A 26,982-nucleotide genomic window follows, 5' to 3' on the forward strand; every position below is an offset into this window, starting at 1 on the left:
TTATCGCAGGATTCCTTATCGCAAAACAATTAGCGCAACTTTTCGTAATCTTGTTGCATTCTTATTCTTATTCTCGCAATCTTGTTGAAATACATCTTATTGACGCATTTCAGCGCCATCAGGCGTCAGTACACAATATCTTTCTATGTGAATTGAAATGTCAATTTGTTGGTTTGGAAGACACTTAAACAAAGTAAGTTATATCCTTATCATTAACAGCCAATTCTACATCTACACCTAGGAGATGGTCCACTTTGCTTAGAGTTCTGCAACTGGTGGAATACAAATCGACTACTCATAAGAGCATCATCTACAAATCTACTCTAAGTACAAGGGTCATTCAGTAATTAAGTAGACAAACATTTTTAGTGAAGGAAGTGCTTAATGCAGGCAATTGAAACTTTTGTAAGTGTTAGTTGGCATCCTTGCGAAGAGTGTTAGTCAGTTATTTGATTAATATTTATGTAAACATAACCTCTAAAGTGTTAGTTACGATGGTGTGTCCACTCAAGAAAGTACTTTTGAAGAACCGTGTTCTGTGATTCAATTTTTACTTTTGGAAAGTGTACAACCATCAGAAATATTCTGTTGGATGAAGAAACAATATGGTAGTAGTTGCATGAACCATTCAACTTATTCCATCATTCAAAACAAACTAAACTACTGTAAGACTTGTGACAAAACCTTGGCCCTGACTGAAGAAGGCCTCCCTTCTTAGAAATATACCGCTGGCTACGTTCTGTAGCTGAAATGTCCAGGGGTTTTATGCCAGCGATCACAATTACTGCTTTTCGCGAGGCAGTCCTGTAGCCGCCGACAACAGCTAACAGTAGAAGATGCTGGGCTCGCAAAAAAAGTCCCTATAGCATTGGAATTGTAAACGATGAGCCCAGACGGGCACAGCGTAAAACATTATGGCCTCACAGGCACCTTTGTAAAGAATCCGCATGGTACGATAGTTCAACCTCCAATCGGGATGAATGACTCTACGGACACCGAAGAAAGTATCCATGGCCTTCGCTACAAACTGGGGGTGCTCCTTGTAGAGAAGTCTCTCATCAAGGATAACACCCAGATATTTCTGAACGGTGACATACCTAATTGGAAGGCTCGTACATCACAACCCGCGGATGATGGGTTGCAGCCAGACGACCTTTCAAGAACATCATAGTGGTTTTCTCCGCACTGAAAACCATCCTATGTTGAAGACTCTATCACCTTACATGTGTGCATCGCTCTGAGCTCGATCTCGGCATGCGAATTGCCCTCGACCAGCAGCAGCCCATCATCGGCAAGCAAGCTACTTCAGCATTCACTTGATGCACACTCCATAAAACGCAATGAATTACTCGCTATCTCAAGTAATTATTATTTACCATATTACTGTATACACCTACTCTAAATACAGATAATATCTAAAACCTAACCAATTCATTAATTAATTGAATTTATTTTTATAATCCTTTCTGTAATTTTCAAAAGAAAATTGATTCTTTACATATTATGAACCAAAGATCTTACAAACTATTACAATTAGTCTTCAAAATATAATTTTACACAGAGTGCCTATGCTACTCGCTAATCAATTTGTTTTTAAAATTGATAAATATCACTTTATCAGTTAATTATATCTTCATTTAACCAACCCTCAGAAACTTAATACTATACTATTCTAATTTCTAACAACATTTTTTTCAAAATATTTTAAGTAAAATGTTTTTGCTTCTCTTCAATCCAGATAATATTTTTTATTGTTGGAATCATAATATTGTCTCAAATATACTTCATTCAGTGTCTTTGGCAGACCAATTATCAGGTCTTTATATTTAATCCTAATGGTGTCTTATGTTACCCGCAGCCCAGTATGTGGATTAGGAATTGTCAGAATGGGTCTTTAGCATTATGAATTTTATATCTACCTAGTTTCTTTTGATATCCTTTGTACATCTTATCTCTGAATAATTAAACAGCAACATTTTTTTCTTGCAGTTTTTTTATTTTCAGTTGCATTCTTTATGTAATTAACTTGTATGAATGGTTTAGTTTATTCATGAAATGAATAAAACAAGTCATTTATCCTATTATTGTCCTCCCTATGAATTAAATTTACAAATGTTTTACTGATAAGTATTTCCTACTTGCCCTAGGACTCCACTTGTTATTCTTTAGAAATTTTCTGTACTGATATACAGAATTGTAGACCAGTTTCTCTTTTCTAAGTTATTTGAAAAGATTGCATAAAGTAGATTTATAAATTTTTTTGATGTATGTATTGACTAATCTGCAGCATGACTCATATTTGATTGAAACAGCCATTCTAATAATTTTTGGGGTGTATTGTTATGCGATAAGTTTTTTTGGGATGACCAAATTGATACAAGATCAAACTATATTTTTTTGCACTTTCAAGCATCTTAATCAACAGTTGGAATTATTTCAAAACATAGTTTAAAAAATAAATGAGATTTTGAAGCCTGAGATTTAATAAAATTGATCACTTAAACAGCCTCCGGCAGAACATGTTTAATTGTTCAGGCAATTTTGTTTTATTGTTTTCCTATGGATGCTGCAGTGAATGAGGGTACAATTTTCTGTTAACAATTTTATTTTGGTGACAATACCTCAATATTTTCCCATCACAGCTCGAGCATCATCAACACATAGCTTCCAGTCCAGTCCATTTTCTCCAAAGAAGTCATTCTTCAGTTTTTTGAATATTTCATCAGCGGTAGTTTGTGTTGATAGCTCATCACAAAATAAATAATTCTCTTTATTTGTATTTGGATATACATACTGCATGAAACCATAGGTTGGGCATAGTTTCTTACATTTGTGCTCTCACAAAGTTGTATTGCAAAAAAAATCACTATTTTCGACTTGAGCTATTAACTTCTCTTTCATGTTTAACGTCATGCTTTCAATAATGCCTGCTTATCATATGACAGTGATATCATATCTAGGTGTGTAGCTGACAATTCAACCAACATACAAGTTACCATATCTTTCACAGGAGGTAACAGCTCTTCATAAATTGTATGAGCTTTTCCACACTTTACTGTTCTTAAGCTCCCAAAGAAAGATGCCTTGACTGCATGTAAAAGATGCCATAATTGTGCATTTTGTCTTTATTTTCTAGACAAACTTAACCTTAGGTTTGTTTTCTAATTTGAATGTTTAGTACAATAACAATGCCGTTTCAATAACAAGGGTGTTTTGCTTGGTGTGAAAAAATTTCAAAGCAATTTACTCATTGAGGTTGTGGCTCATACATCTGTGTTACTAAATCCAATATTAATTTAGTCAAGATCATATTTTGTTACAACTTTTATTATTTCAATATAAAGAAATGTTGACTAGCTGCAAATTTTGCTTTTGAAGTAGAATTTGGTACAGGGATTATAACTATCAATGTGTTTTATCTGTCATTGCACTATTAAACCATTACGCTGTGTTTATTTACATTTTATGTCAACTAAACAAAGCCAATTAATTCACGCAACATAGGATAATGTATGCAAGACAAAAGGTTCTTTTGAGGTAAGTATACCAACACTCGCAGTTCAGTTTTATCAAATGAAAAAGTAACAATAATATTTTCAAATCAGATTAACAGAGAAACACTGAAAGCAACTGAGGATAATCCTTTTATAGATGCCATTAAGAAACTTGTACTTACATGTGGAGTGTGGCACATACATGGAGCAAACAAGTCGCTACACCTGTGCCATGGTATGTAAGAACCCATCGATGTTATGTGTCATTCTTGCTAATTGATAGCGTTTGGCTAATAATTGATGTAACGGGTAGCGTATTGCTGTGCATATAGGTTGACAGCTGGTGGCTGTTTTACCACAGTTAACTATCCTGAAAATATCTTATACTAACTCAATTGCCGTTTTCTTTTAATTTAAACAATAACAATTACTAGTCTAAACATTTCTGCACACGTCGAACATACATTATACATTATGGCTCACGCTCACATAATTGTAGCATACAATCACATCTGCGCAACTGGGTCCCTTACAGAATCTTGCCTTATTTCCTATGTTCCAGCAGCCTCTTGCCGGTAATCGGCAAGTTGCTTGAAAGGCTGGTTGCGGAACGGCTCTGGGAAAGCATCCATATGAAGTCATTTCTAATTCGAGGCCAGTATGGCTTCATGAAAGGGGTTGGCACTGACGATTGCATCTTAAATGCTCTTGCCGACGAAATATGTTTTGGCAATTTTTATTGTCATAGAGACAGCATTTCCTTCCTTGAGTTGAAGTTCTTCCCTGTATGAGTTGGAACGCTGCAACGTTCCCGTAGTCCTGCAGGTCGTAGTACGTGACTACTTGTCGGATCGTACGGCTCTGTTTAAGGATGCGCACCTAGTTGTGGAAAAATTCGTCAACAGGGGAAGCCCGCAGGTCTCCGTTCTCGGTACTTTGCTGTGGAAGCTGGTATTCGACGGACCGAGATTCTCGGAAGTGGTCACGGCCGAGACTTTCGCCGATGACTGTTTCCTGTTAGTTCGTGGTAATTCACGACCGCAATTAGAAGACCGAGCGCAGAGGGCTGGATGGACATTGACAATTTAAAGATTTCTGTGCCCAAGACGAAGTTTATGCTTCTCAAGGGTGCAGACAAATTATCATGTAGTCGTAACCCTTGTATTAAGTATAAAAACTTTGTAATCAGTCGAATTCTTAAGGTCCTAGGTGTTTTGATTGATGAGAAGTTGCTGTTTAGCAACCACATTAGGCAAGTAGCGGCGGACGCCGTCTCTGTGACGTACAAGCTTAGAATTGCTCGAAAGTATTACGGATTGTAGGGCTTCATTTGTACATGGTGTCTTCGAAAGTATGACCTCTTACGCGGCGTCCGTTTGGGCGCATAGGTTGAAAAGAAATCAAGCACTTATTCAAAATTTAAGAAGTGCCCAGCGCAGAGCCTTAATTGTATGTTTCGTTGCCAGTCCTGTCAGTTTTTCATCCAATATATTCTTCATGCCAAACGTTTTTGGTTCTTCCGTTTGTGTTGCTTGAGTGATTTGTTTTAAAGGTGCAGAAAAATCTAGTAGTGCTTGTAAACCGCTACTAGATTGCCTGTAGCTCTCTCGTTCGTGTTGATTCAGTCCAGTACCATGATTTTGTTTTAATATATATAAAGCAAGTCCCAGTCTGTTGTTTGGATCTTTCAGATTTCCCGGAGATGGGTCTTCCTCTTCCGTAGATCACTGCTTTGCACTTTTTCTTCCTTTGTCTTTTTTACCAGATTTGTGTTCCGGCTCATACAAAGTCGCTGGGGGTGATTCTTTCTCCTCCATCACATTTTTTGTTCCAGCAGCTACCAGTGAAGTTTTAAAAGTACCCGGGACGGATAGATCCCGGGGGTTGTTTGAGTTTAGGAAGTATGGGAAGAAAGTTATTAAGAAAAAATTGTTCCCCCTATAAGGCTGTCTAAGGACTTAGAAAAAAAAGTAGAAGAAAAATACTAAAGCGTAGAAGAAAAGTTTCCTAAGTCCTTGTTTATTTGATCCAGTTGCTTGTCTAGTGCTGTAAATCAAATAGCCACTCAAATATAATCCTTATTTCCAATGGCATTACCAATCACGAGAACACTTTTTGGTTCTTTAGGAAGGTTAGGTTATTCATTTTTCACTGATCCATTTCATATAATTACTCATGTTCATTTGGTTGTGGTAATCTCCTGAAATGTGATTATCCTGCCACATAGTGAGAACATATGAAACAAATTCTCTTTCTTCTCCGATATGGATAACGATCAAACGCTCACCCTTAAAGATCGGTTGTGGAAGGACTTTTCCTCAGCTGGGGTCCTCTACCCAGGACTTTCCAGAAACATCATTAATAAGAACGTAATTTTCATCTGTGTAAACAATGTTACGACCGGATTCTCTGAAATATTGCTTCCAAATAAATTCGTTAATAAATGACTACTGTTCCTCCCGTCTTATCAGTCTATCTCTCGCACGCAATGTGTACAGCAACACTCCGCCCGCGATGGTATTGCTGTGCATAAATAATTTACTAAAATTAAGAGATAAGTAAATGCATGATAAAATACTTTTGTATTATATCAGAAAAAAAGTTTGAGAACCGCTGATGCACTGTATTAATAATAATAAATACTTGTACTAATAATTTTGTATTATAATAATCTTTATTTTTATTGCATTGTTGTTCCGTTTAACTATAGATGGATTGCTATCATCTCATAAAATTTATTTTTATGTATTAATTAGAGTAAACTGGCTTCTCTTTTTTATTCGCTAATCTTCTACTACTCAAATTTTTCCAAGGTTTACATAGATCGTTGTGAGTAAATTCTGGAGTAGTCGCATTTTTACTTCCTTGTACGAAGTAAAGGAAGCACTGTGATAGCGAAAAATGTCAGTTTTCAGATTTAAACGGAAATGTCCATTTTGATCATCCATGAATTCATTTTGAGTAGTTTCGGCGTGACGTCTGTACGTAAGTATGTATGTATTTCGCAAACTCAAAAACGATTAACCGTAGGATCTTGAAATTTTGGATTTAGGACTGGTAACGTCTACTTGTCTACCTGCTCTTTTGATTGTAATCGACTGGACCAAAGTGTCCAAAATTCAAAAAATTTGGATTTTATACTTTTTCTTAGCTGCAATAATAAACCCTGGTTGAGAGCTTTTACACGATTTATCATAAGTGATACTTATTTTCATTGGTTTCAGAGTTATAGCCAAATAAAATTTTAATTAAAATATTTAAATCTTACAAGGGGAAGAGGCACATCGGTTCGAATCCGACTTCATCTCATTTTTTTTTTAACTTTTTTTTTAATATAAATATATTGATTTATTAATAATTAACCTCTGATTGTAAAAAAAAAATATAATAAATAACTCTATAATAACAATAATTTTTTTTTAAATTTTATAAGTTATTAATGAAATAAAATTTTATGTACTTTTCATTTAAAAAACATTTTGCATACTTAATGTAATAGGCGTAGAAGAAAATCCTGTTGTGCCCACATCAGATTTTTATCTTTGGAGTAGTTCACTGCCACTCCTGAGCGTTGTTGTATGCGATTGTGTACGTAAATAAATTTTTAAATAGCGTTGACCGGGGTGGTATATCTTCAAGAATCTCAGGAATGGTCGGCCTCATTCTGTACAAGACAACACTTCACTTACATGTCATACATATAATCCTCATTGAGAAATATTCTTTTAAAAGCATCATCCCCATTAGGAAATAAAAAAGATAAAAGAAACATTTTTTTCGTTTTCAAGTTTTAAAACGCTGACAACTCGACAGTGACGTACATCCTATATGGGAACAGCAGATTGTGTGGTGTGCACAGTGAATCGTAGTGCTGATAGTGTTTAGAGGTTAGACGAATGAAATTGATGTTGAAAACTGATGGATATTCCGTTTTGTCTCAAAAACCTGTTGTTTTTTTTTAAGAAAATTGAGTAGTTTTTATGTCTAATTATTTGAGTAGGAATTATATACCGCTTGCAGGAATTACTTTATGTGAATTTTCAACTAGTACCTAAATTAGATGGGGTTATGTATGGCTCACAACAGATCTTGATCTAACGATTTTCAAAACTTCAAAATATTTAACAAATTTTTTTTGTACAAAAGTTAAACTTATGACTTCGAGGTATGTACTGTGTTATTAATTTAACCTTGCGTGTAGATGTCACTGAATGCCAAATTGAGCTTTTTATTAACTACCATCTGTTACAGATAACCGTTTTTAGACCTGTGGTGTGGTTAATTGATTATTGTTGTTTATTGACTTATTTAATGAACGAACAATTTTGTTTTGTGACGTTTCTGATACGGTTAATCAGGTTATTGACAACTACTAGTAGAATAATATATGTTAGGAATAATATATTTTTTTTGTCAAAAAAAAAAATTGACAATATATAAAAACACAGAATCCTTACTTTAATTCACCAGACAAGTAAGACATTAAAAATGTGATCAGGTTGCTCAAAAACAATAAAACATCAGGTGAGGATGGTAAAATCACAGAATTATGGAATCTTGCAGATAAGAAATTCCCAACAGAAACAATCAAACTCTTCCAGAAAATTTGGACAGAAGAAAAGATTCCAGATGATTGGCTTGTCGCATTAATTAATCCATTATATAAAAAGGCTAAAAAACTGAAGTTAATAACGATAGAGGAATCTCACTATTACCTGTCACATATAAAATATTCTCCAAACTACTTCTTAAGAAACCTGAACCGCACATCAACACAAAGTTTGATGAATATCAAGGTAGATGCAGAAGAAATAGATCTTGTACAGAACAAATTCTAAGCCTAAAAATGATATTAAAATATTACAACACAAGGCCAAAAGACATCTTTTTTTATTCAATGATTTTCAAAAGGCTTACAATTCAGTAGATACAGAAACCATATTTGACACATTAAAAGAATACAAATTTGAGCAAAAAATCATACATTTAATTAAACTCGCTTTAACCTACATTAAATCTAAAGTCAAGTTTCTAGGTGAAGTCAGGAAATCACTCCAAATAAAAACAGGACTAAGACAAAGTGAAGGTCTTTTACCAATGCTTTTCAACTTGGTTTTACATAAAGTCAGGAGACATTCTGGGAAAATAATGATTCAAGTTCAAAAACAGGAACAAAGAATCAGAATGTCAAGATTAAATGTCTAGTTTTTTGGGATTACTTTGCACTCTTTGCAGAATCAGAACAAGAAGTAATCGACCGATTACTGAAAGAAGTAGCTGAAGAAAAACAGGCTTGCAGATCTCCTTTACAAAGACAGAAATGATGACAAGTGCCAGTATATAAACCAAAAAGATAATAGAAATAAAGTATGACAAAATTAAGATCACGGGTCATTTTAAATATCTTTGAGAAAAAATTAGTAGAAATAGAACAGATAGACTGACACAAATTAGAACTAAACTTTCTGCACTTTCTAAAATATCTGCTACAAAAAAAAAACACCTTCATTAAATGTAAAATTGAGGAAAACATTATAGTGCAGCTGCAAGACCAGTAATATTGTACGGTGTGGAAACTACAAATATAACTGGAGTAGAAAATCTACTTAAGATGGAAGAATTTTAAGAAGGATTTATGGTCCAAGAAAGCCACAGACTGAGATCTGTCAGTATTTTATCATCAATATATGATAAAAATGAAGACCTGCAAGTAACAATATGAAAATGACAACTAAAATTCTATGGACACATGATCTGAATAAACCAACCAAGGCTAAATAAACAGATCTTCGATAAATTCTGGAATTATAAAGGTCAAGATGAGTATGTTCAAAATATGAAAAAAGAGCTGAAAAAGTTCAACAATTCAGAAAATGGCTGTCTAGGTTGACAGAAAGAAAATGTTTGAATTAAAGGTTTCTGTAGGTGAAAAGAAAAGCTCAACAGAGAAGAATGGACTGAAGCTAGAAGAGCTAAACAGTTCAAAAGAATGAACAACTTCTGGAAGAAATAGAAAAACTATATGAGCTGATATTTGCATGGTCCTTGAACACCTATCTGAGAGAAAAAAATACAAAATGTAACAAATATACGTAAGTTAAGTTAAAAAATTTACAAACCATCTACTTTCAACAGTGCTTAATTTTTTTTTGCCTTCAGTCATTTGAGTGGTTTGATGCAGCTCTCCAAGATTCCCTATCTAGTGCTAGTCGTTTCATTTCAGTATACCCTCTACATCCTACATCCCTAACAATTTGTTTTACATATTCCAAACGTGGCCTGCCTATACAATTTTTTCCTTCTACCTGTCCTTCAAATATTAAAGCGACTATTCCAGGATTATAAGTCTGTCTCTTCTTTTAACTATATTTTTCCAAATGCTTCTTTCTTCATCTATTTGCCGCACACCTCTTCATTTGTCACTTTATCCACCCATCTGATTTTTAACATTCTCCTATAGCACCACATTTCAAAAGCTTCTAATCTTTTATCCTCAGATAATCTGATCGTCCAAGTTTCACTTCCATATAAAGCGACACTCCAAACATATACATTCAAAAATCTTTTCCTGACATTTAAATTAATTTTTGATATAAATAAATTATATGTCTGACTGAAGGCTTGTTTTGGCTGTGCTATTCGGCTTTTTATATCGCTCCTGCTTCGTCCATCTTTAGTAATTCTACTGCCCCAAATAACAAAATTCTTCTACCTCCATAATCGTTTCTCTTCCTATTTTCACATTCAGTGGTCCATCTTTGTTATTTCTACTACATTTCATTACTTCATTACTTTCATTTTCTAATTCATTTCTTCCGACTTGATACGGTACAACTGATGTTTAACTGTCAGAATGATTGCATTTGAATGGTACCACAGTCCATCAAATTTTGACTAATGAATCGGACATGAAGAATGTTTTTACCTAAAACACGTCACTGTTGAATAAAAAGACAACAGGGTGGAAGTGTGCTGCAATCTTTTAAGGTGAATTGAAACTGGTTTTCTAAAAAAATGTCTACTGGTGATGAATCTTGGATATTTATGTACGATCCAAAAACAAAATGCCAGAGCAAGGAGCGGAACACTTCAAATTCACTAGGTCCCGTAAAAGCAAAAATGGGGAAATCATAAATCAAATCCATGTTAATTTGTTTTTTCGATTGTAATAGCGTTGTCCATAAGGATTTTTTGCCTATAGGAAAAACTTTAAATTAAAATGTTCACACATTTTGTACAAGGGTTATGTTTTTTTTCAAAGTCCGATCGGTCACAAAATTAAAACCACAGCGAATACAAAAATTTTTTGTTTGTAACAAGTACTTAACATAGTTATGTTATTTCTCTACATAGTCACCACTCCGATTTAGACATTTGTCGTAGCGTGGTACCAAATTTCCAATACCCTCGTCATAGAACAGAGCCGCCTGTGTTTTCAGCCATTTTCTACGTTGGTCTGCAACACGATTTCTACGCCAAAATGTTGTCCTCCTAGCCAGCGTTTCATGCGAGCAAAGAGGTTGGAGCTAAGTCCGGGCTGTATAAAGGTTGATCAAACACTTACCGATGAAAATAGTGCCGGAGCTTCTTTGTTACAGCTGCAGTGTGCGGCCGAGCATTGTCATGGAGAAAGACAATTCCTGATGACAACATTCCTTTCTGCTTATTCTGAATTGCCCTTCGTAGACGTTGAAGAGTCACGCAGTATGAGGTCGTGGCCACGTTCCATGAATTCCACCAAGAGAACGCCATTCCGGTCCCAGAACACAGTTGCCATATGCTTTCTGTTGGAGAAGGTTAGCTTGAACTTCTTCGGTTCAATGGGAGAATGCATCTGCTGTTTGGATTGTTCTTTTGTTTCTTCAGTTTCGAAATGGACCCGTGTCTCGTCCCCTGTCACAATTTTGTTCAAAAAATCTTCTCCTTCATTGCGGTAGTGCTGGTGAAACGTAAGGGAGGCGTCCATTCTATTGTTTTTTGATGGTCGGACAGCATCTTGGGAATCCATCTCGTACACAATTTGCGGTACTGAAGTCTCTCGCTCACAATGGTGTAGAGAGCTGATCTTGAAATTTCAGGAAACGAATCGCTCAATACAGAAATTGTGAACCGACGATTTTCTTGAATTGCCTCATCCGCTCGCATCCTTCCCTGACCGCCTGCATCATGAACATCTGCACGTCCTGCTTTAAAGTTCCTGCAACACATATGTGCAAAGGTTCATCCGATTTTTGCATGGGTTTTTAGTTCGTGACCGATCGGACCTTGGAAAAAAAATAATTCTCATAATATTGATAATTTTATATTTTTCTTTTTTGAAATGTGAAATTTTTTTTGTTATATAGAGAATGGTTTATTCAGCCAGGTACAGATGAAATAAAACCGGCTGGCACATTAATTAGGCCAGAAAGATTATGTGATACTTTACAGATTACTGCTGAAAAAGGCGGCGATGAACTTTATAACGGAACATTAGCTAAAACTTTTATTGAAGATATTCAAGATATGGGTGGTATTATTACACTTGAAGATTTGCAGAGATACAAGTAAGTTTCATCAATTAATAGAATATGTACTATGTTCTTTACTGTCATCTATTTTTTTACTTGTGGTGTAAAATTAAAAGTTAATACCTCTCCGCACTGTCCAAATATGTAATTCTGGGCATCTTGTTTTGTTACTGAATGTCATAAAAATGTGAAAAAAATTCAAATTTTTTTTTTTGTCTTCAGTCATTTGACTGGTTTGATGCAGCTCTCCAAGATTCCCTATCTAGTGCTAGTCGTTTCATTTGAGTATACCCTCTACATCCTACATCCCTAACAATTTGTTTTACATATTCCAAACGTGGACTGCCTACACAATTTTTTCCTTCTACCTGTCCTTCCAATATCAAAGCGACTATTCCAGGATGCCTTAGTATGTGGCCTATAAGTCTGTCTCTTCTTTTAACTATATTTTTCCAAATGCTTCTTTCTTCATCTATTTACCGCAATACCTCTTCATTTGTCACTTTATCCACCCATCTGATTTTTAACATTCTCCTATAGCACCGCATTTCAAAAGCTTCTAATCTTTTCTTCTCAGATACTCCGATTGTCCAAGTTTCACTTCCATATAAAGCGACACTCCAAACATACACTTTCAAAAATCTTTTCCTGACATTTAAATTAATTTTTGATGTAAACAAATTATATTTCTTACTGAAGGCTCGTTTAGCTTGTGCTATTCGCCATTTTATATCGCTCCTGCTTCGTCCATCTTTAGTAATTCTACTTCCCAAATAACAAAATTCTTCTACCTCCATAATCTTTTCTCCTCCTATTATCACATTCAGTGGTCCATCTTTGTTATTTCTACTACTTTTCATTACTTTTGTTTTGTTCTTGTTTACTTTCATGCGTGATAGTTCTTGCGTAGGCCTTCATCTATGCCGTTCATTGTTTCTTCTAAATCCTTTTTACTCTCGGCTAGAATTACTATATCATCAGCAAATCGTAGCATCTTTATCTTTTCACCTTGTACTGTTACTCCGAATCTAAATTGTTCTTTAACATCATTAACTGCTAGTTCCATGTAAAGATTAAAAAGTAACAGAGATAGGGAACATCCTTGTCGGACTCCCTTTCTTATGTTCTTCAATTGTTACTGTTGCTGTTTGGTTCCTGTACATGTTAGCAATTGTTCTTCTATCTCTGTATTTGAACCCTAATTTTTTTTAAATGCTGAACATTTTATTCCAGTCTACGTTATCGAACGCCTTTTCTAGGTCTATAAACGCCAAGTATGTTGGAGAAGTTGCCCGGAGCAAATAATATCCCTAAAATTTATGATAGACTTAAACAAAAGACGAAAAAAACAACTAATAATCACCTTCATCGACTTTAAACGTGATAAAATTAACTTTAACCGATACCCAGTCCACAGTGAAATTCAGAGGTGAACTCTCTTGACCCTTCTCCATAAAAACTGTTTTGAGGCAAAGAGACGGCCTCTCACCACTCCTTTTTTAACTGCGCCCTCGAATTTGTCATGAGAAAATGGTATGAAATAAATCCCAAAAATATAAAAATGGGTACTAAGAAAAACTCCATCGCACTAAATCGCCTGGGATTTGTGCAGATGACCTTCCTGTTTTAGCAGATAATATTCAAGAAGCCAAAACACAAATCATGAGCTTCAAAACCTAGCACAAAAGGTTAGGGCTTCATATCTCTTTCGAAAAAACCTGAACTAATGGCCATAGATCCTCTGGTAATAGAGCACATTACGGTAAAACAATCAGAAAATTAAAATAGTAAAACAATTTAACCTTTTCAGATCATGTAGCCATTGAACTGGCTACATGATCTGTAGCCAGTTTCTAGGTCTATAAACCCCAAGTATGTCGGTTTGCTTTTCTTTAATCTTCCTTCCACTATTAATCTGAGACCCAAAATTGCTTCCCTTGTCCCTATACTTTTCCTGAAACCAAATTGGTCTTCTCCTAACACTTCCTCTACTCTCCTCTCAATTCTTCTGTATATAATTCTAGTTAAGATTTTTGATGCATGACTAGTTAAACTAATTGTTCTATATTCTTCACATTTATCTGCCCCTGCTTTGTTTGGTATCATTACTATAGATGGTTATATATTTCGGTACAATTATGTACGACTCATTTTGTTTTTTTTTTATTTTCAGGCCGAAATGGAGAGAACTGACCCGAACAACTTTACATGGAGAACAGACCGTGTACGCAGCTCCACCTCCTGGCAGCGGAGTTTTATTAGCATTTTTTAAAAAAAATATAATTGACGGATATAAAATGGATGCTTTCAGCGTTTCTAACATTAATTCTACGATATTAACTACACATAGGATGGTTGAAGCCTTTAAATATGCTTTCGTTCGTAGAACAGAACTCGGTGATCCAGATTTTGTCAATATTACATCGGTAAGATTTTTAAATTGTTTGTAACCGATTCAAATCCAGTTATTTTGTTGTATAGTAATTTTTTTATTACGGATTGAACGCTTAACTATCCTTACAGTTTTCTTTCAGTTGCTGTGAACGATTTGATAGATAATATTGAAACTGTATTTTGTTCATTAAAATTGAATAATTTTAGAGTTCTAATCATAAGAAAAACCCTAAAATAAAAGTGGTTTTACCGGTGTGTGTGACATTTATTATGTATGTTAATAATCATTGATCAAATGTAAAGAGAACTTAACGATTTGAAAGTTTTATCATTGTAACGAATGTTGATCTTACCTTACCAGAGATTCATTTCTCTCTCTTTCTCTTTTACCTCCTTTCCTTCTAATGTGAAAAATTTTTTTAGGTAGATTTCATAAGAAAACTACATATTGTAATGGGTACCATGAACGTTTCATATCCCTCAGACCCCAAAACCTTCAAAGGAAGAATATATATATGTAAAATTACAAAATAAATTAAATAACACCTTATTTTTTTTATTCCAAAAGCACTTTCGTCGGAATCTACATCATCGGTTATATATAATATATATGTATATATATATATATATATATATATATATATATATTCTTCATTCATTTGAATGCAGCTCTGGTTTGATGCAGCTCTCCAAGATTCCATATCTAGTACTAGTCGTTTCATTGTGGTATAACCCCCCTAACAATTTGTTTTACATATTCCAATTTTTGCCGGCATGCACAATTTTTTCCTTTTACTTGACCGTCTAATATTAAAGCGACTATTCCAGGATGGCTAAATATATGGCCTCTTCTTTTAATTATATTTTTCCAAATGCTTCTTTCATCATCGATTTACTGCAACACCTTTTAATTTATTACTTTATCCACCCGTCTGATTTTTAACATTTTCCTATAGCACCACATTTCAAAAGCTTCTCATATTTTCTTCTCAGATACTTCAATCATCCAAGTTTCGCTTCCATATAAAGCTACGCTCCAAATATATATACTTTCAAAAATGTTTTCCTGACATTTAAACTAATTTTTGATGTAAAGGAATTATACTTCTGATTCGCTTGTGCTATTCGGCATTTTATATCGCTCCTGTTTTGTCCATTTTTATTAATTCTACTTCCCAAATAACAAAATTCTTCTACCTCTGTAATCTGTTCTCTTTTCTTACTTTTACTTTCAGTGGTCCATTTTTTGTTATTTCTACTACATTTCATTACTTTCATTTTATTCTCGTTTTATTTTCTTGCGTAAGACTTCATTGTTCCTTCTAAATCCTTTTTATTCTCGGCTAGAATTACGATGTCAGCAGTAAATTGTAGCATCTTTATATTTTCACCTTGTATTGTTACTCCGAATCTAAATCGTTCTTTAACATCATTAACTGCTAGTTCCATGTAAAGATTAAAAAGTAACGGAGATAGGGAACATCCTTGTCGGACTCCCTTTCTTATGTTCTTCAATTGTTACTGTTGCTGTTTGGTTCCTGTACATGTTAGCAATTGTTCTTCTATCTCTGTATTTGAACCCCCAATTTTTTTAAAATGTTGAACATTTTATTCCAGTCTACGTTATCGAATGCCTTTTCTATGTCTATAAACGCCAAGTATGTCAGTTTGTTTTTCTTTATTCTTCCTTCTACTATTAATCTGAGCGCTAAAATTGCTTCCTTTGTCCCTATACTTTTCTTGAAACCAAATCTGTCTTCTCGTAACACTTCTTCCACTTTCCTCTCGATTCTTCCGTACAGAATTCTAGTTAAGATTTTTGATGCGTGACTAGTTAAACTAATTGTTCTGTTTAATCTTCAGATTTATCTGCTCCTGCCTTCTTTGGTATCAGGAATTTGTCACTGTAGATTTAATTGGAACTGAACCTGTGTTTAAAGCGACTGTCAAAAGTATTAGATCAATGGCAATTATTCATCTTAACAATAAATTGTTGCCTAGTGTATTGCAAATTAATTATTATTTATTTTTTATTTTGTTTGTTTTAAAATAGAATTTAAATATTTCAGTTCGTAAATGAGTTAACGTCGAAAGAGTATGCCGATTATATACGTAAACAAATAAGAGATGATCGTACGTATGGAGCTGTATTTTATAACCAAGAAGATCATGGAACTGCTCATATCTCAGTTATATCACCAGATGGAGATGCAGTTTCTGTTACTAGCACCATTAATCTTTAGTAAGTTTCATTTTGTAATCGGTTATTTGACGCCTCGCTAAAGGCATCATTTTCATAAGATTATGTAATTAATATCTTCTAATTAAGCTACAACATGTTAAAGAAGCATATATTTAAATTATGTTAAATTGAGATTTTACTCCAAAATTTTTGGTTTTCTAAGCAATGGGGGGAGGGGGGTGTGGCTAAAACACAAGATTCCAAAAATGTCACCTTATGGGCAATAAAAATATTGTCATTTATCAGTTTAGTATTTAAGTTATAACTACTATTATACTATACTGTATACTATTGGCACTGATGTCAGTATATACGACGTTTAGAAATAAAGTAATGAGACCGGTTCAGAAAAAGTTTTTATTTACAATCCGATTTGAAATAGTTCCTTCAGAAGCCACGGCAACGCTTCAAACGGTTTTCCCAACCTTCATAACGGTGTTCGAATTCAGAAACCGAAATATCCTTCAACCGGTCGGTTACATTTTTAAAAATATATATTCTACTTTTTCGAAACGGTGTCCTTTGAGGTGCTTTTTTAAAAGTCGGAAACAGGGGAAAAGTCGCAAGGACTCAAGTTAGGTGAATAAGGTGGTTGAGGAACTATAGGGATGGTTTTTTCTTTGCCGAAAACTCATTAATTGATTGATAATGCAGTGCAACAAGGCGCATTGTCATGATGCAGCACCCAGTTGTCTTTGATGGCAGTCTCAGGCGGGCAACTCTTTTAAAGAATTTCTCGGAAAAACATATTGATTTACAGTCTGTCCTGTAGGTAACCCATCAGGTTAGTCTACGTCTTCCCAAATCAGCCAATTTGGAAGACGACAGTTCCAGCTTTCAAGTCCTAGTAAAGTCGGCAGTTATTTTTACACTTATCGTTGATACCGGTTTTCTTTCATGGTTGTGTTTCAATTAACCACACATCTCAGGAACAGTCGAACTGAGACTGTACAAGACTACACTTCATTTACACTCATACATATCATCCTCTGAAGTATTATCTGAATGGTAATTACTGGAGGCTAAACAGGAAAAAGAAAGCCTATCCTGTAGGCAAATACTCCTTATGGACAGTGCTGTTACTATCAAAGAAACAAATTAGGTTGGTTTTGATTTGGTCATCCGGAGTGTGGGTCGTTCGCTACTGATTCCCGGTCGTCTGTAATTACTGGAGGCTAAACAGGATAAAGAAAAAGAAAGTCTAACCTGTAGGCAAATACTCCTTATGGACAGTGCCGTTATTATCAAAGAAATAAATTACGATGGTTTTGTTATGGTCATCCAGAGTGTGGGTTGTTCGCTACTGATTCCCGGTCGTCTGTAATTCCTGGAGGCTAAACAGGATAAAGAAAAAGAAAGTCTAACCTGTAGGCAAATACTCCTTGTGGACAGTGCCGTTACTATCAAAGAAACAAATTAGGTTGGTTTTGATTTGGTCAACCAGAGCGTGGATTGTTCGCAACTGATTCCTGATCGTTTGAAAATGCTTTAAACCACCTAAAAACTTTGACTTGTGACAGAGCGTCGTCATTTTCAATTATGAAAACGTTTTGGTCATATTCTTACCGAGTTTAACACACAAAACTTGATTGTGCAATGTTGCTCATAATTAGTATCGCTCATTTTTGTAAAAAATGTATGCAAAATGTTTACGTCTCATGTGGCGACTAAAAATATTAATAACTAATATAAATCCGCTGTTCATATAACCATATGTTTACTAGTAATTTTACAGTGTTGCCAATTTGGCTGCCCAAAAAAAAAAAATAGTCTCATTACTTTATTTACAGACCTCATACTTCAGAAGTAAATTGCAGAAATTGTTAACTATTTAAATTCTGCATAAGAATCCACTCTTGGTGAAATTTTTTCATTTTATCTTCAGCCAATTTTTAAAAACTTTGTTTTGCCTTATAAGAAGCTGATAGTTGTTACTGCAATAATCTTTACTTTAAAAAAATTTGTTAAACATTTCTCATCTCTCATTTAGCTAAAGATTTTTTTCATACTTTGATCGTCCTTTAGTTGTTATAGGAATAACATGTACATTGGGCTGAACAAAAGATGCTAAGCCGTCAAAACCAATCTGGTATGAAAATACTGCGTTAAGATTTGTAATGTTACAACATTTTACGGTTAACTATTTTACGGTAACTATGTAATTATCAAACAACTACTCCAGTTAAGTAATTGACAAATTACTGCCGATAAATCAGACAGAAAAATTAATAAATGACAAATTACTTCAGAGAGTAGAAGAACGCAGATTGTTCTTAAAAAGTAGAAGGCAAACTCTCACTTAAGGGATTAGTTTGAGTCAAATGATTTTACGGTTAATATTCTAGTTGAATAATACTAGATGATTAATTGGAGGAAGCCCTTGACTACAAGTTTTAAACTAAGTCGCCAAAGCTGCTGGAACTAGCAGTGAACAGATGGCTTGTGATAGATTAACATGGTTACCTGCTAGCCGATGATTTAGATTGAATCGAAAGAAGATTAGTAGAGATGTACGGTATTTATAACAATTTTTTTTTGTCTTCAGTCATTTGACTGGTTTGATGCAGCTCTCCAAGATTCCCTATCTAGTGTTAGTCGTTTCATTTCGGTATACCCCCCTAACAATTTGTTTTATATATTCAAATGTTGCCGGCATGCACAATTTTTCCTTTTTACCTGTCCGTCCAATATTAAAGCGACAATTCCAGGATGCCTTAGTATGTGGCATATAAGTGTGTCTCTTTTTTTAACTATATTTTTCCAAATGCTTCTTTCTTCATCGATTTGCCGCAATACTTCTTCATTTGTCACTTTATCCGCACGTCTGATTTTTAACATTCTCCTATAGTACCACATTTCAAAAGCTTCTAATCTTTTCTTTTCCGGTTTCCAATTTCTTTTCCGATTGTTCAAGTTTCACTTTCATATAAAGGTTCGCTTCAAACGTATACTTTCAAAAATCTTTTCCTGACATTTAAATTAATTTTTGATGTAAAAAAATTATATTTATGATTGGTCTGTGCTGTTCAGCATTTTATATCGCTCCTGCTTCGTCCATCTTTAACAATTCTACTTCCCAAATAACAAAATTCTTCTACCACCATTATATTTTCTTTAACTAATTTTACATTCAGTGATCCATCGTTTTGTTCTTGTTAATTTTCTTGCGTAGGACTTCATCAATGCCGTTCATTGTTTCTTCTAAATCCTTTTTACTCTCGGCTAGAATTACTATATCATCGGCAAATCGTAGCATCTTTATCTTTTCACCTTGTAGTGTTACTCCTGATCTAAATTGTTCTTTAATATCATTAACTGCTATTTCCGTGTAAAGATTAAAAAGTAACGGGGATAGGGAACATCCTTATCGGACTCCCTTTCTTTTACGGCTTCTTTCTTAATGTTCTTCAATTATTACTGTTCCTGTAAGTATTTGTATCTCTGTATTTGAACCCTAATTTTTTTTAAATGCTGAACAATTTATTCCAGTCTACGTTATCGAACACCTTTTCCAGGTATATAAATGCCAAGTATGTTGGTTTGTTTTTCTTTAATCTTTCTTCTACTACTAATCTGAGCGATAAAAATTGTTTCCCTTGTCCCTATACTTTTCCTGAAATCAAATCTGTCTTCTCCTAACATTTCTTCCACTCTCCTCTCAATATTTCTGTACAAAATTCTAGTTAAGATTTTTTTATGCATGACTAGTTAAGCTAATTGTTCTGTAATTCTTCACATTTATCTACTCCTACATTCTTTTGTATCATAACTATAACACTTTTTTGGAGTCTTGCCGGAACTTCCCCTTTTTTTTGTAATTATTACACACCAGTTTGTATAATCTATCAATCGCTTCCTCACCTGCACTGCGCAGTAATTTAACAGGTATTCTTTCTATTCCAGGAGCCTTTCTGCCATTTAAATCTTTTAATGCTCTCTTAAATTCAGATCTCAGTATTGTTTCTCCCCTTTCATCCTCTTCGACTTCCTCTTCTTCCTCTATAACACCATTTTCTAATTCATTTCCTCCGTATAACTCTTCAATATATTCCACCCACCTATCGACTTTATCTTTTGTGTTATAAATCTGTGTACCATCTTTGTTAAACACATTATTAGATTCTAATTTATTTACCCTAAACTTTTCTCTCGCTCTCTCAGACTGTCATCCGTCTCTTTCTCTTTTCCTCTGTCTCTCTTGTCTTTCTCACTCTCTCATTCTGTCAGTCTTTCTCTTTCTCTCTCTCTCTCTCTCTCTCTGTGACTCACATTCACCTCTCAGTGTATCTATCTGTATGTCTGTCCATCTCTCTCTGCTCTCTCACACTGTCTGTCTCTCTCCCCTCTGTCTTAATTTCTGTCTCTCTCTCTCTCCAAGCTCTCCAACCTTTCTGTCTCTCACACCCTCACTCTCTCTCTCTCACTCTTTCTCCCCTTCCTCTGTCCTTCCTCTTGTCTTTCTCACTCTCTCATTCTGTCGTCTTTTTCTCTCACTCTCTCTCCCTCTGTCTCACACTGTATGTATGTCTGTCTCTATCTTTCTGTCTCTCTCTCTCTCTCTCTGTGACTCTGTCTGGCTCTCTCTCTCTCTCTTCAACCTTTCTGTCTCTCACACACTCTCTCTGTCTCTCTTGTCTTTCTCCCTCTCATTCTGTCTGTCTGAGTGTCAGTCTTTTTCTCTCTCTCCCTCTGTCTGTCAGTCTCTCTCTCTTCAACCTTTCTGTCTCACACCCTCTCTCTCTCACTCTTTCTCCCCTTCTTATGCCTCTCTTGTCTGTCTCACTCTCTCATTCTGTCTGTCAGTCTTTTTCTCTCTCTTCCTCTGTTTCACACTGTATGTCTGTCTCTATCATTTTCAGAAAATTTTCCTTAACTTTCCTGTATGCTCCGTCTATTTTTCCAATGTTCATTTCTCTTTCCACTTCTGAACACTTTTCTTTAATCCACTCTTCTTTCGCTAATTTGCACTTCCCGTTTATAATATTTCTTAATTCTCCATAGTTCCTTTTATTTTCTCCATCACTAGCACTCTTATATATTCTATGTCCATCCATCAGCTGCAATATATCCTCCGTGTTATAACAAATAGTTGTCGATTTCTACAAAAAAATAATTTGGTACGAATTATACGATTATTTTTTATAATCGCAGATTTTTAACCGGTGTAATGAGTAATAATTAATATTCGCTTTTCTTAATACTTGTTTCAGTTTTGGAGCCGGCATTACATCAAAACGCACCGGTATAATACTTAACAGCGGTATGGATGATTTCTCAGTTCCCGGTAATGTAAACTATTTCGGCTTACAACCGTCACCGAATAATTTTATCGAGCCTGGAAAAATGCCATTGTCATCGGTCAGCCTTACAATAATTGTTGATAAAGATGGTAATGTAACAATAGTTATTGGAGCTTCTGGCGGCACTAAAATTACTACAGCTGCGGCCAGTGTAAGTTTATTAAACTAAAAAAAAAAAATATTTATTTCTGTATGAATGCTTGAATTCTTGTACATGCTTGTTTTTTTTTTTGTTATAGAAAATAAAAAAAAATGAATTTATTAAACAAGTTATATTTATGCAAGTCTTTAAAAGGAATGCAAAACTGGCGGGAATATTACAAATCCTTCCTTCGAATCGCAGAGCCTGGACAGTGTCCCTTGCTGCTGTATGATTCTGTAATCAGACGTATTTCAAAGGTTTATTTTAATGTCGGGTCTAAGTTTCAAATTTTGTTATATTTTATGGACGGATTTGTGTACGGCATTCCTATCCACTTGGACCAGCGTTCTCAAACCCATTTCTGGGTCCGACCGCGGGAGACTGGACTTTTAAAACCTCTGCCCCCGATGTAATTGCCCTTCAGACCGTCCGTTGAAGTCCTTTTGGTGCTAGCAGGGATACGCCACAACCCTTTAAAAGTGCGTAATGGAAACCGTTCTCCACACATCTTCATTAATTTAGTTTTCCTGTTTAAACCGCATAAAAGAAAAATTTTATTAAAAATGCATCCGAATTCAATAATTTTACTTACCTGATCTATAAAAGATGTGTATCCAATAAGTCATGGTGGGTATTTGGATTAATTTGGTTGATCTAGTGGTGAACGCGTCTTCCCAAATCAGCTGATTTGGAAGCCGAGAGTTCCAGCGTTCAAGTCCTAGTAAAGCCAGTTATTTTTACATGGATTTGAATGCTAGATCGTGGATACCGGTGTTCTTTGGTGGTTGGGTTTCAATTAACCCAACCACACATCTCAGGATTGGTCGAACTGAGAATGTACAAGACTACACTTCATTTACACTCATACATTTCATCCTCATTCATCCTCTGAAGTATTATCTAAACGGTAGTTACCGGAGGCTAAACAGGAAAAAGAAGAAGGGTATCTGGATTAGTGGTTTAAATTGTTTAGATATTTTTAAACTATATTCACATTTTTTGTATCGGGTTTGTCTAGAACAAGAGCAATTATTTATTTTTCAATTTTTATAAATTTTTTATAGCGTCCGGCATATAAATCTGACGATTTTGTAGTAATTGTTATGTTGGCGCCACTGTCAATGAGAAGACGGAAGTGTTGTACATCGACAGGTCTATTCATGTTGTTTCAGTAGCCGGTATGTCATGGTCGGGTAAACAACGAGCGTTTGTGATTGAAGTCTATTTTAAATATAATGACTCAGTTATTGTAACACAGCGTTTATTTCGCACGCTCAATCATCGCGATGATTGAGCGTGCAATGTCAAATTTTAGTACAAGGTTAAGTGTGTGTGAGGAGTGATGGAAAAGATTTGGATGACATAATATTCAAATAAAAAAAATCTACGTCTCTCTCACTGTCTCCCTTTTTCTCTCTCTCTGTCTCCCTTTCTCTCTCTCCCTCTCTCTCTCTCTTTCTCATTTCAGAACATATATAAACTACTAAAGAGTGTATCATAATAGTGTATAATAATTTTATATGTAAAATAAATAAAGAGTGTAAAAAAATAAAGAGTTTTGTATAGAGTGTCAACTACTGAAAATAAAAAGTGTCAACTACTAAATATTCTTGTTTTCGCTTGGTGTCAACTACTGAACCTGTCCTCTTTTGTTTTAAAAAATAAATAAATTTTTCACATTCATTTTATTAATTTTATTCTTGTGACAATATGATAGAAGAATAGTTTGTGAAGCTATGAGTAATTTTAAGTTTCCCCTACCGTGAATTCGGTTTAAGCAATGTTAACAAACAGACAAATAAATCCTTAAGGTGTCAACTACTGGTGGTTTTACCTAATATGCACGCATGTTCATATCTGTCAATATCTACACGGCTAGCTTTTAATTTTTGGGATTTTGGAACTAAAAAGGTCTACACAATTGTGAAAAAGCTATTTTAATGAGTTTTATAAATCAAAGACCTAACAGAGCATATTAAAATCTTATTACTTTAAACCGTTTACTGTTTATCGGTTACAAACTAACTGCGATTCAATAAAACAGCAAAAAACCTAATCAAACAACATAAAAAGTATTATAAAGAAATAGTTACCAGATTGCCAAAAAGCTCAAACTGTTAATTTTATGTTCAAAATTGTTACTCCACTGTCATCTGTTAGTTGAAAAGTACCAAAGAAGTAAAAGAATAATACTTATGGAAATAGAGTAAATGCCTTTTAAATCATCAGTCAATGATGTCTGGTGTCCATCCTTGAGACCTACTTATTGTATAACTTGTACAGAAGATTATTTAAGGAACTGTCTAAACATTCTGCAGTCTATTATAATCAAAATTTCATCTAGCATTTAATTTTAATTTTCAGTTTATTACAGTTCAGTTTTTGTAGTAGAGTTCATTTTGACGGCACAGTATAAAATAAGCAAGGTTGTCTGCTGTTCACAAAACCCTACTTAATTTTAAAATCTATTACAAATAAACTATTAACTAAATTTTGTAACCTATTATTCCAATATTTGGTTATAATTTTAAACTATTATTCTGCCAAAGATTTGAATGGCAGAAAGGCTCCTGGAATAGACAGAATAACTGTGCAGTGCAGGTGAGGAAGCGATTGATAGATTATTAAAACTAACCCACCGGGTTGGTCTAGTGGTTAATGCGTCTTCCCAAATCAGCTGATTTGGAAGTCGAGAGTTACAGCGTTCAAGTCCTAGTAAAGCCAGTTATTTTTACACGGATTTGAATACTAGATCGTGTATACCGGTGTTCTTTAGTGGTTGGGTTTCAATTAACCACACATCTCAGGAATGGTCGAACTGAGAATGTACAAGACTACACTTCATTTACACTAATACATATCATCCTCTGAAGAATTATCTAAACGGTAGTTACCGGTGGCTAAACAGAAAAAAGAAAGAAAGAAAGAAGAAGATTATACAAACTGGTGTGTATATTTATGAAAAAGGGGAAGTTCTGTCAGACTTCAAAAAAAGTGTTACAGTCATGATACCAAAGAAAGCAGGAGCAGATAAATGTGAAGAATACAGAACAATTAATTTCACTAGTCGTGCATCAAAATCTTAACTAGAATTCTATAAAGAAAAATTCAGAGGAGAGTGAAAGAAGTGTTAGGAGAAGATGGATTTGGTTTCAAGAAAAGTAGATGGACAAGGGAAGCAATTTTAGGCCTCATATTAATAATAGAAGGAAGATTAAAGAAAAACAAACTGACATACTTGGCATTTATAGACCTAGAAAAGGCATTTGATAACGTAGACTGGAATAAAATGTTCAGCATTTTAAAAAGATTAGGGTTCAAATACAGAGATAGAAGAACAATTGTTAACATTTACAGGAACCAAACAGCAACAGTAATAATTGAAAAACATATGTAAGAAGCCGTAATAAGAAAGGGAGTCCGACAAGGATGTTCCCTATCGGCGTTACTTTTTAATCTTTACATGGAACTACCAGTTAATGATGTTAAAGAACAATTTAGATTCGGAGTAACAGTACAAGGTGAAAAGATAAAGATGCTACGATTTGCTGATGATATAGTAATTCTAGCCGAGAGTAAAAAGGATTTAGAAGAAACAATGAACGGCATGGATGAAGTCCTACGCAAGAAAAAAACAAGACAAAACAAAAATAACGAAATGTAGTAGAAATAAAAAAGATGGATCACTGAATGTGAATATAGGAGTTGAAAAGAATATGGAGGTAGAAGAAATTTGTTATTTGAGAAGTAGAATTAATAAAGATGGACGAAGCATGAGCGATATAAAATGCCGAATAGTACAATTCAAACCAGGAAAAATTATCCACCGACACAGCTATTAATCATTTGGATTTCTTCAAAAACTCAGAATGAGGCTTCAAGATATTAAATTATAGTACTATATTTGACTCGTTTAGGAACGAGTACGATCGTTAACAAAGTGAGTAGTTGACTAACTCATTTTAATCGATCACGTTGTAGTCAGAGTATAATAAATTTTGTAATAGCACACAACACACCTTTTCCTTCAGGATTTGTGTTATTATATTATAATTTGCAAATTGTATATATATATTTTTTATTGATAGCTAATTTAAGGACGAAATAAACCATGAATATAAAAAGACTACGAAAGTTTTATATGAAAATAATATTAAAAAAAACTTAAACTTTGATAATTCTTTTAATAATTGAAATTTTTAGCTACAAACAATTTTACTAGTTTTAAATTAAAATTTAATTAATATTACCGGTACATTGTTCATTTGATTTATACTTCTTATCTGTAACTGCTATGGAAATGTCCGTAGTTATTGAAACAAATATGGCGGATACCGAGGAGGTAAGGCGACATCACGTGGAATAAAAATATGTAAACCTTTCCAGTTAGGTGTTTTTCTTTACTAACGTAATATTATTTTTATTTTTCAGTTAGCAAAAGCGTTGAAGGATTTACCCATAAAAGTTCAAACGGCCAGTCGTAAAGATAGAAGTACTGTTCTGTTGAATGTTGTGTCAGTTTTGAAACATCCAGGTTAGTGCCTAAAATATTGTATGTTGTCAAAACCGGCAAATAGTGAATAAACTGTAATTGTGCCATTGTTGTTAGTTAATACAAAATATTATTTTTACGATTTGTAATCTATTAATTTTGTAGCCGTTGAGTAGTATTTTCAGTAGCATTCAGTGTGATTTAGATGTCTGAAAATAAATAGGTCTATTAGCATAATATCACTTTCTAACATTTGTTGAAAGTATTTTTTTTTTTTTAATGTAAAATTGTTTATTTTGCAGCTACCAAATTACTAAACTATTTTACATTCTATTTATTGATAAATAAATGAAGTAGCTTTTATAAAATCATTATGTACAAACATGTTAAAATATCTAGTTTTTTTTA

General features: G+C 34.2%; 2 protein-coding genes across 2 annotated transcripts in view; both read left to right on the forward strand.

Annotated features, from left to right (window-relative positions):
* The first annotated feature begins 3,508 nt into the window (after positions 1–3,508).
* Positions 3,509–26,621, forward strand: LOC142318006 (glutathione hydrolase 1 proenzyme-like). Its single transcript, XM_075354538.1, has 6 exons — positions 3,509–3,537; positions 11,840–12,040; positions 14,178–14,430; positions 16,468–16,640; positions 21,851–22,091; positions 26,514–26,621. Exons 1-6 carry the CDS (start codon positions 3,509–3,511, stop codon positions 26,619–26,621), a joined length of 1,005 nt encoding a protein of 334 aa, XP_075210653.1.
* LOC142317381 (uncharacterized) overlaps positions 26,379–26,982 on the forward strand; it is a 142,834-nt gene continuing 142,230 nt past the window's right edge. Inside the window, exons 1-2 of the mRNA XM_075353895.1 lie at positions 26,379–26,424; positions 26,514–26,616. The gene's annotated coding sequence lies outside the window, so the exon portion shown is untranslated. The remainder of the gene's footprint in view (positions 26,425–26,513; positions 26,617–26,982) is intronic.

Source organism: Lycorma delicatula, chromosome 1, assembly GCF_047948215.1.
Source record: "Lycorma delicatula isolate Av1 chromosome 1, ASM4794821v1, whole genome shotgun sequence".
Taxonomy (NCBI): Eukaryota; Metazoa; Arthropoda; class Insecta; order Hemiptera; family Fulgoridae; genus Lycorma; species Lycorma delicatula.

Bases quoted from the DNA above. Each gene is read 5' to 3' on its own strand.
- LOC142318006 (XM_075354538.1), top strand. From the start codon at position 3,509: ATGTATGCAAGACAAAAGGTTCTTTTGAG. The intron at 14,431-16,467 runs GTAAGATTTTTA...TAAATATTTCAG, and splicing joins ATTTTGTCAATATTACATCG to TTCGTAAATGAGTTAACGTC. The intron at 16,641-21,850 runs GTAAGTTTCATT...TACTTGTTTCAG, and splicing joins ACTAGCACCATTAATCTTTA to TTTTGGAGCCGGCATTACAT.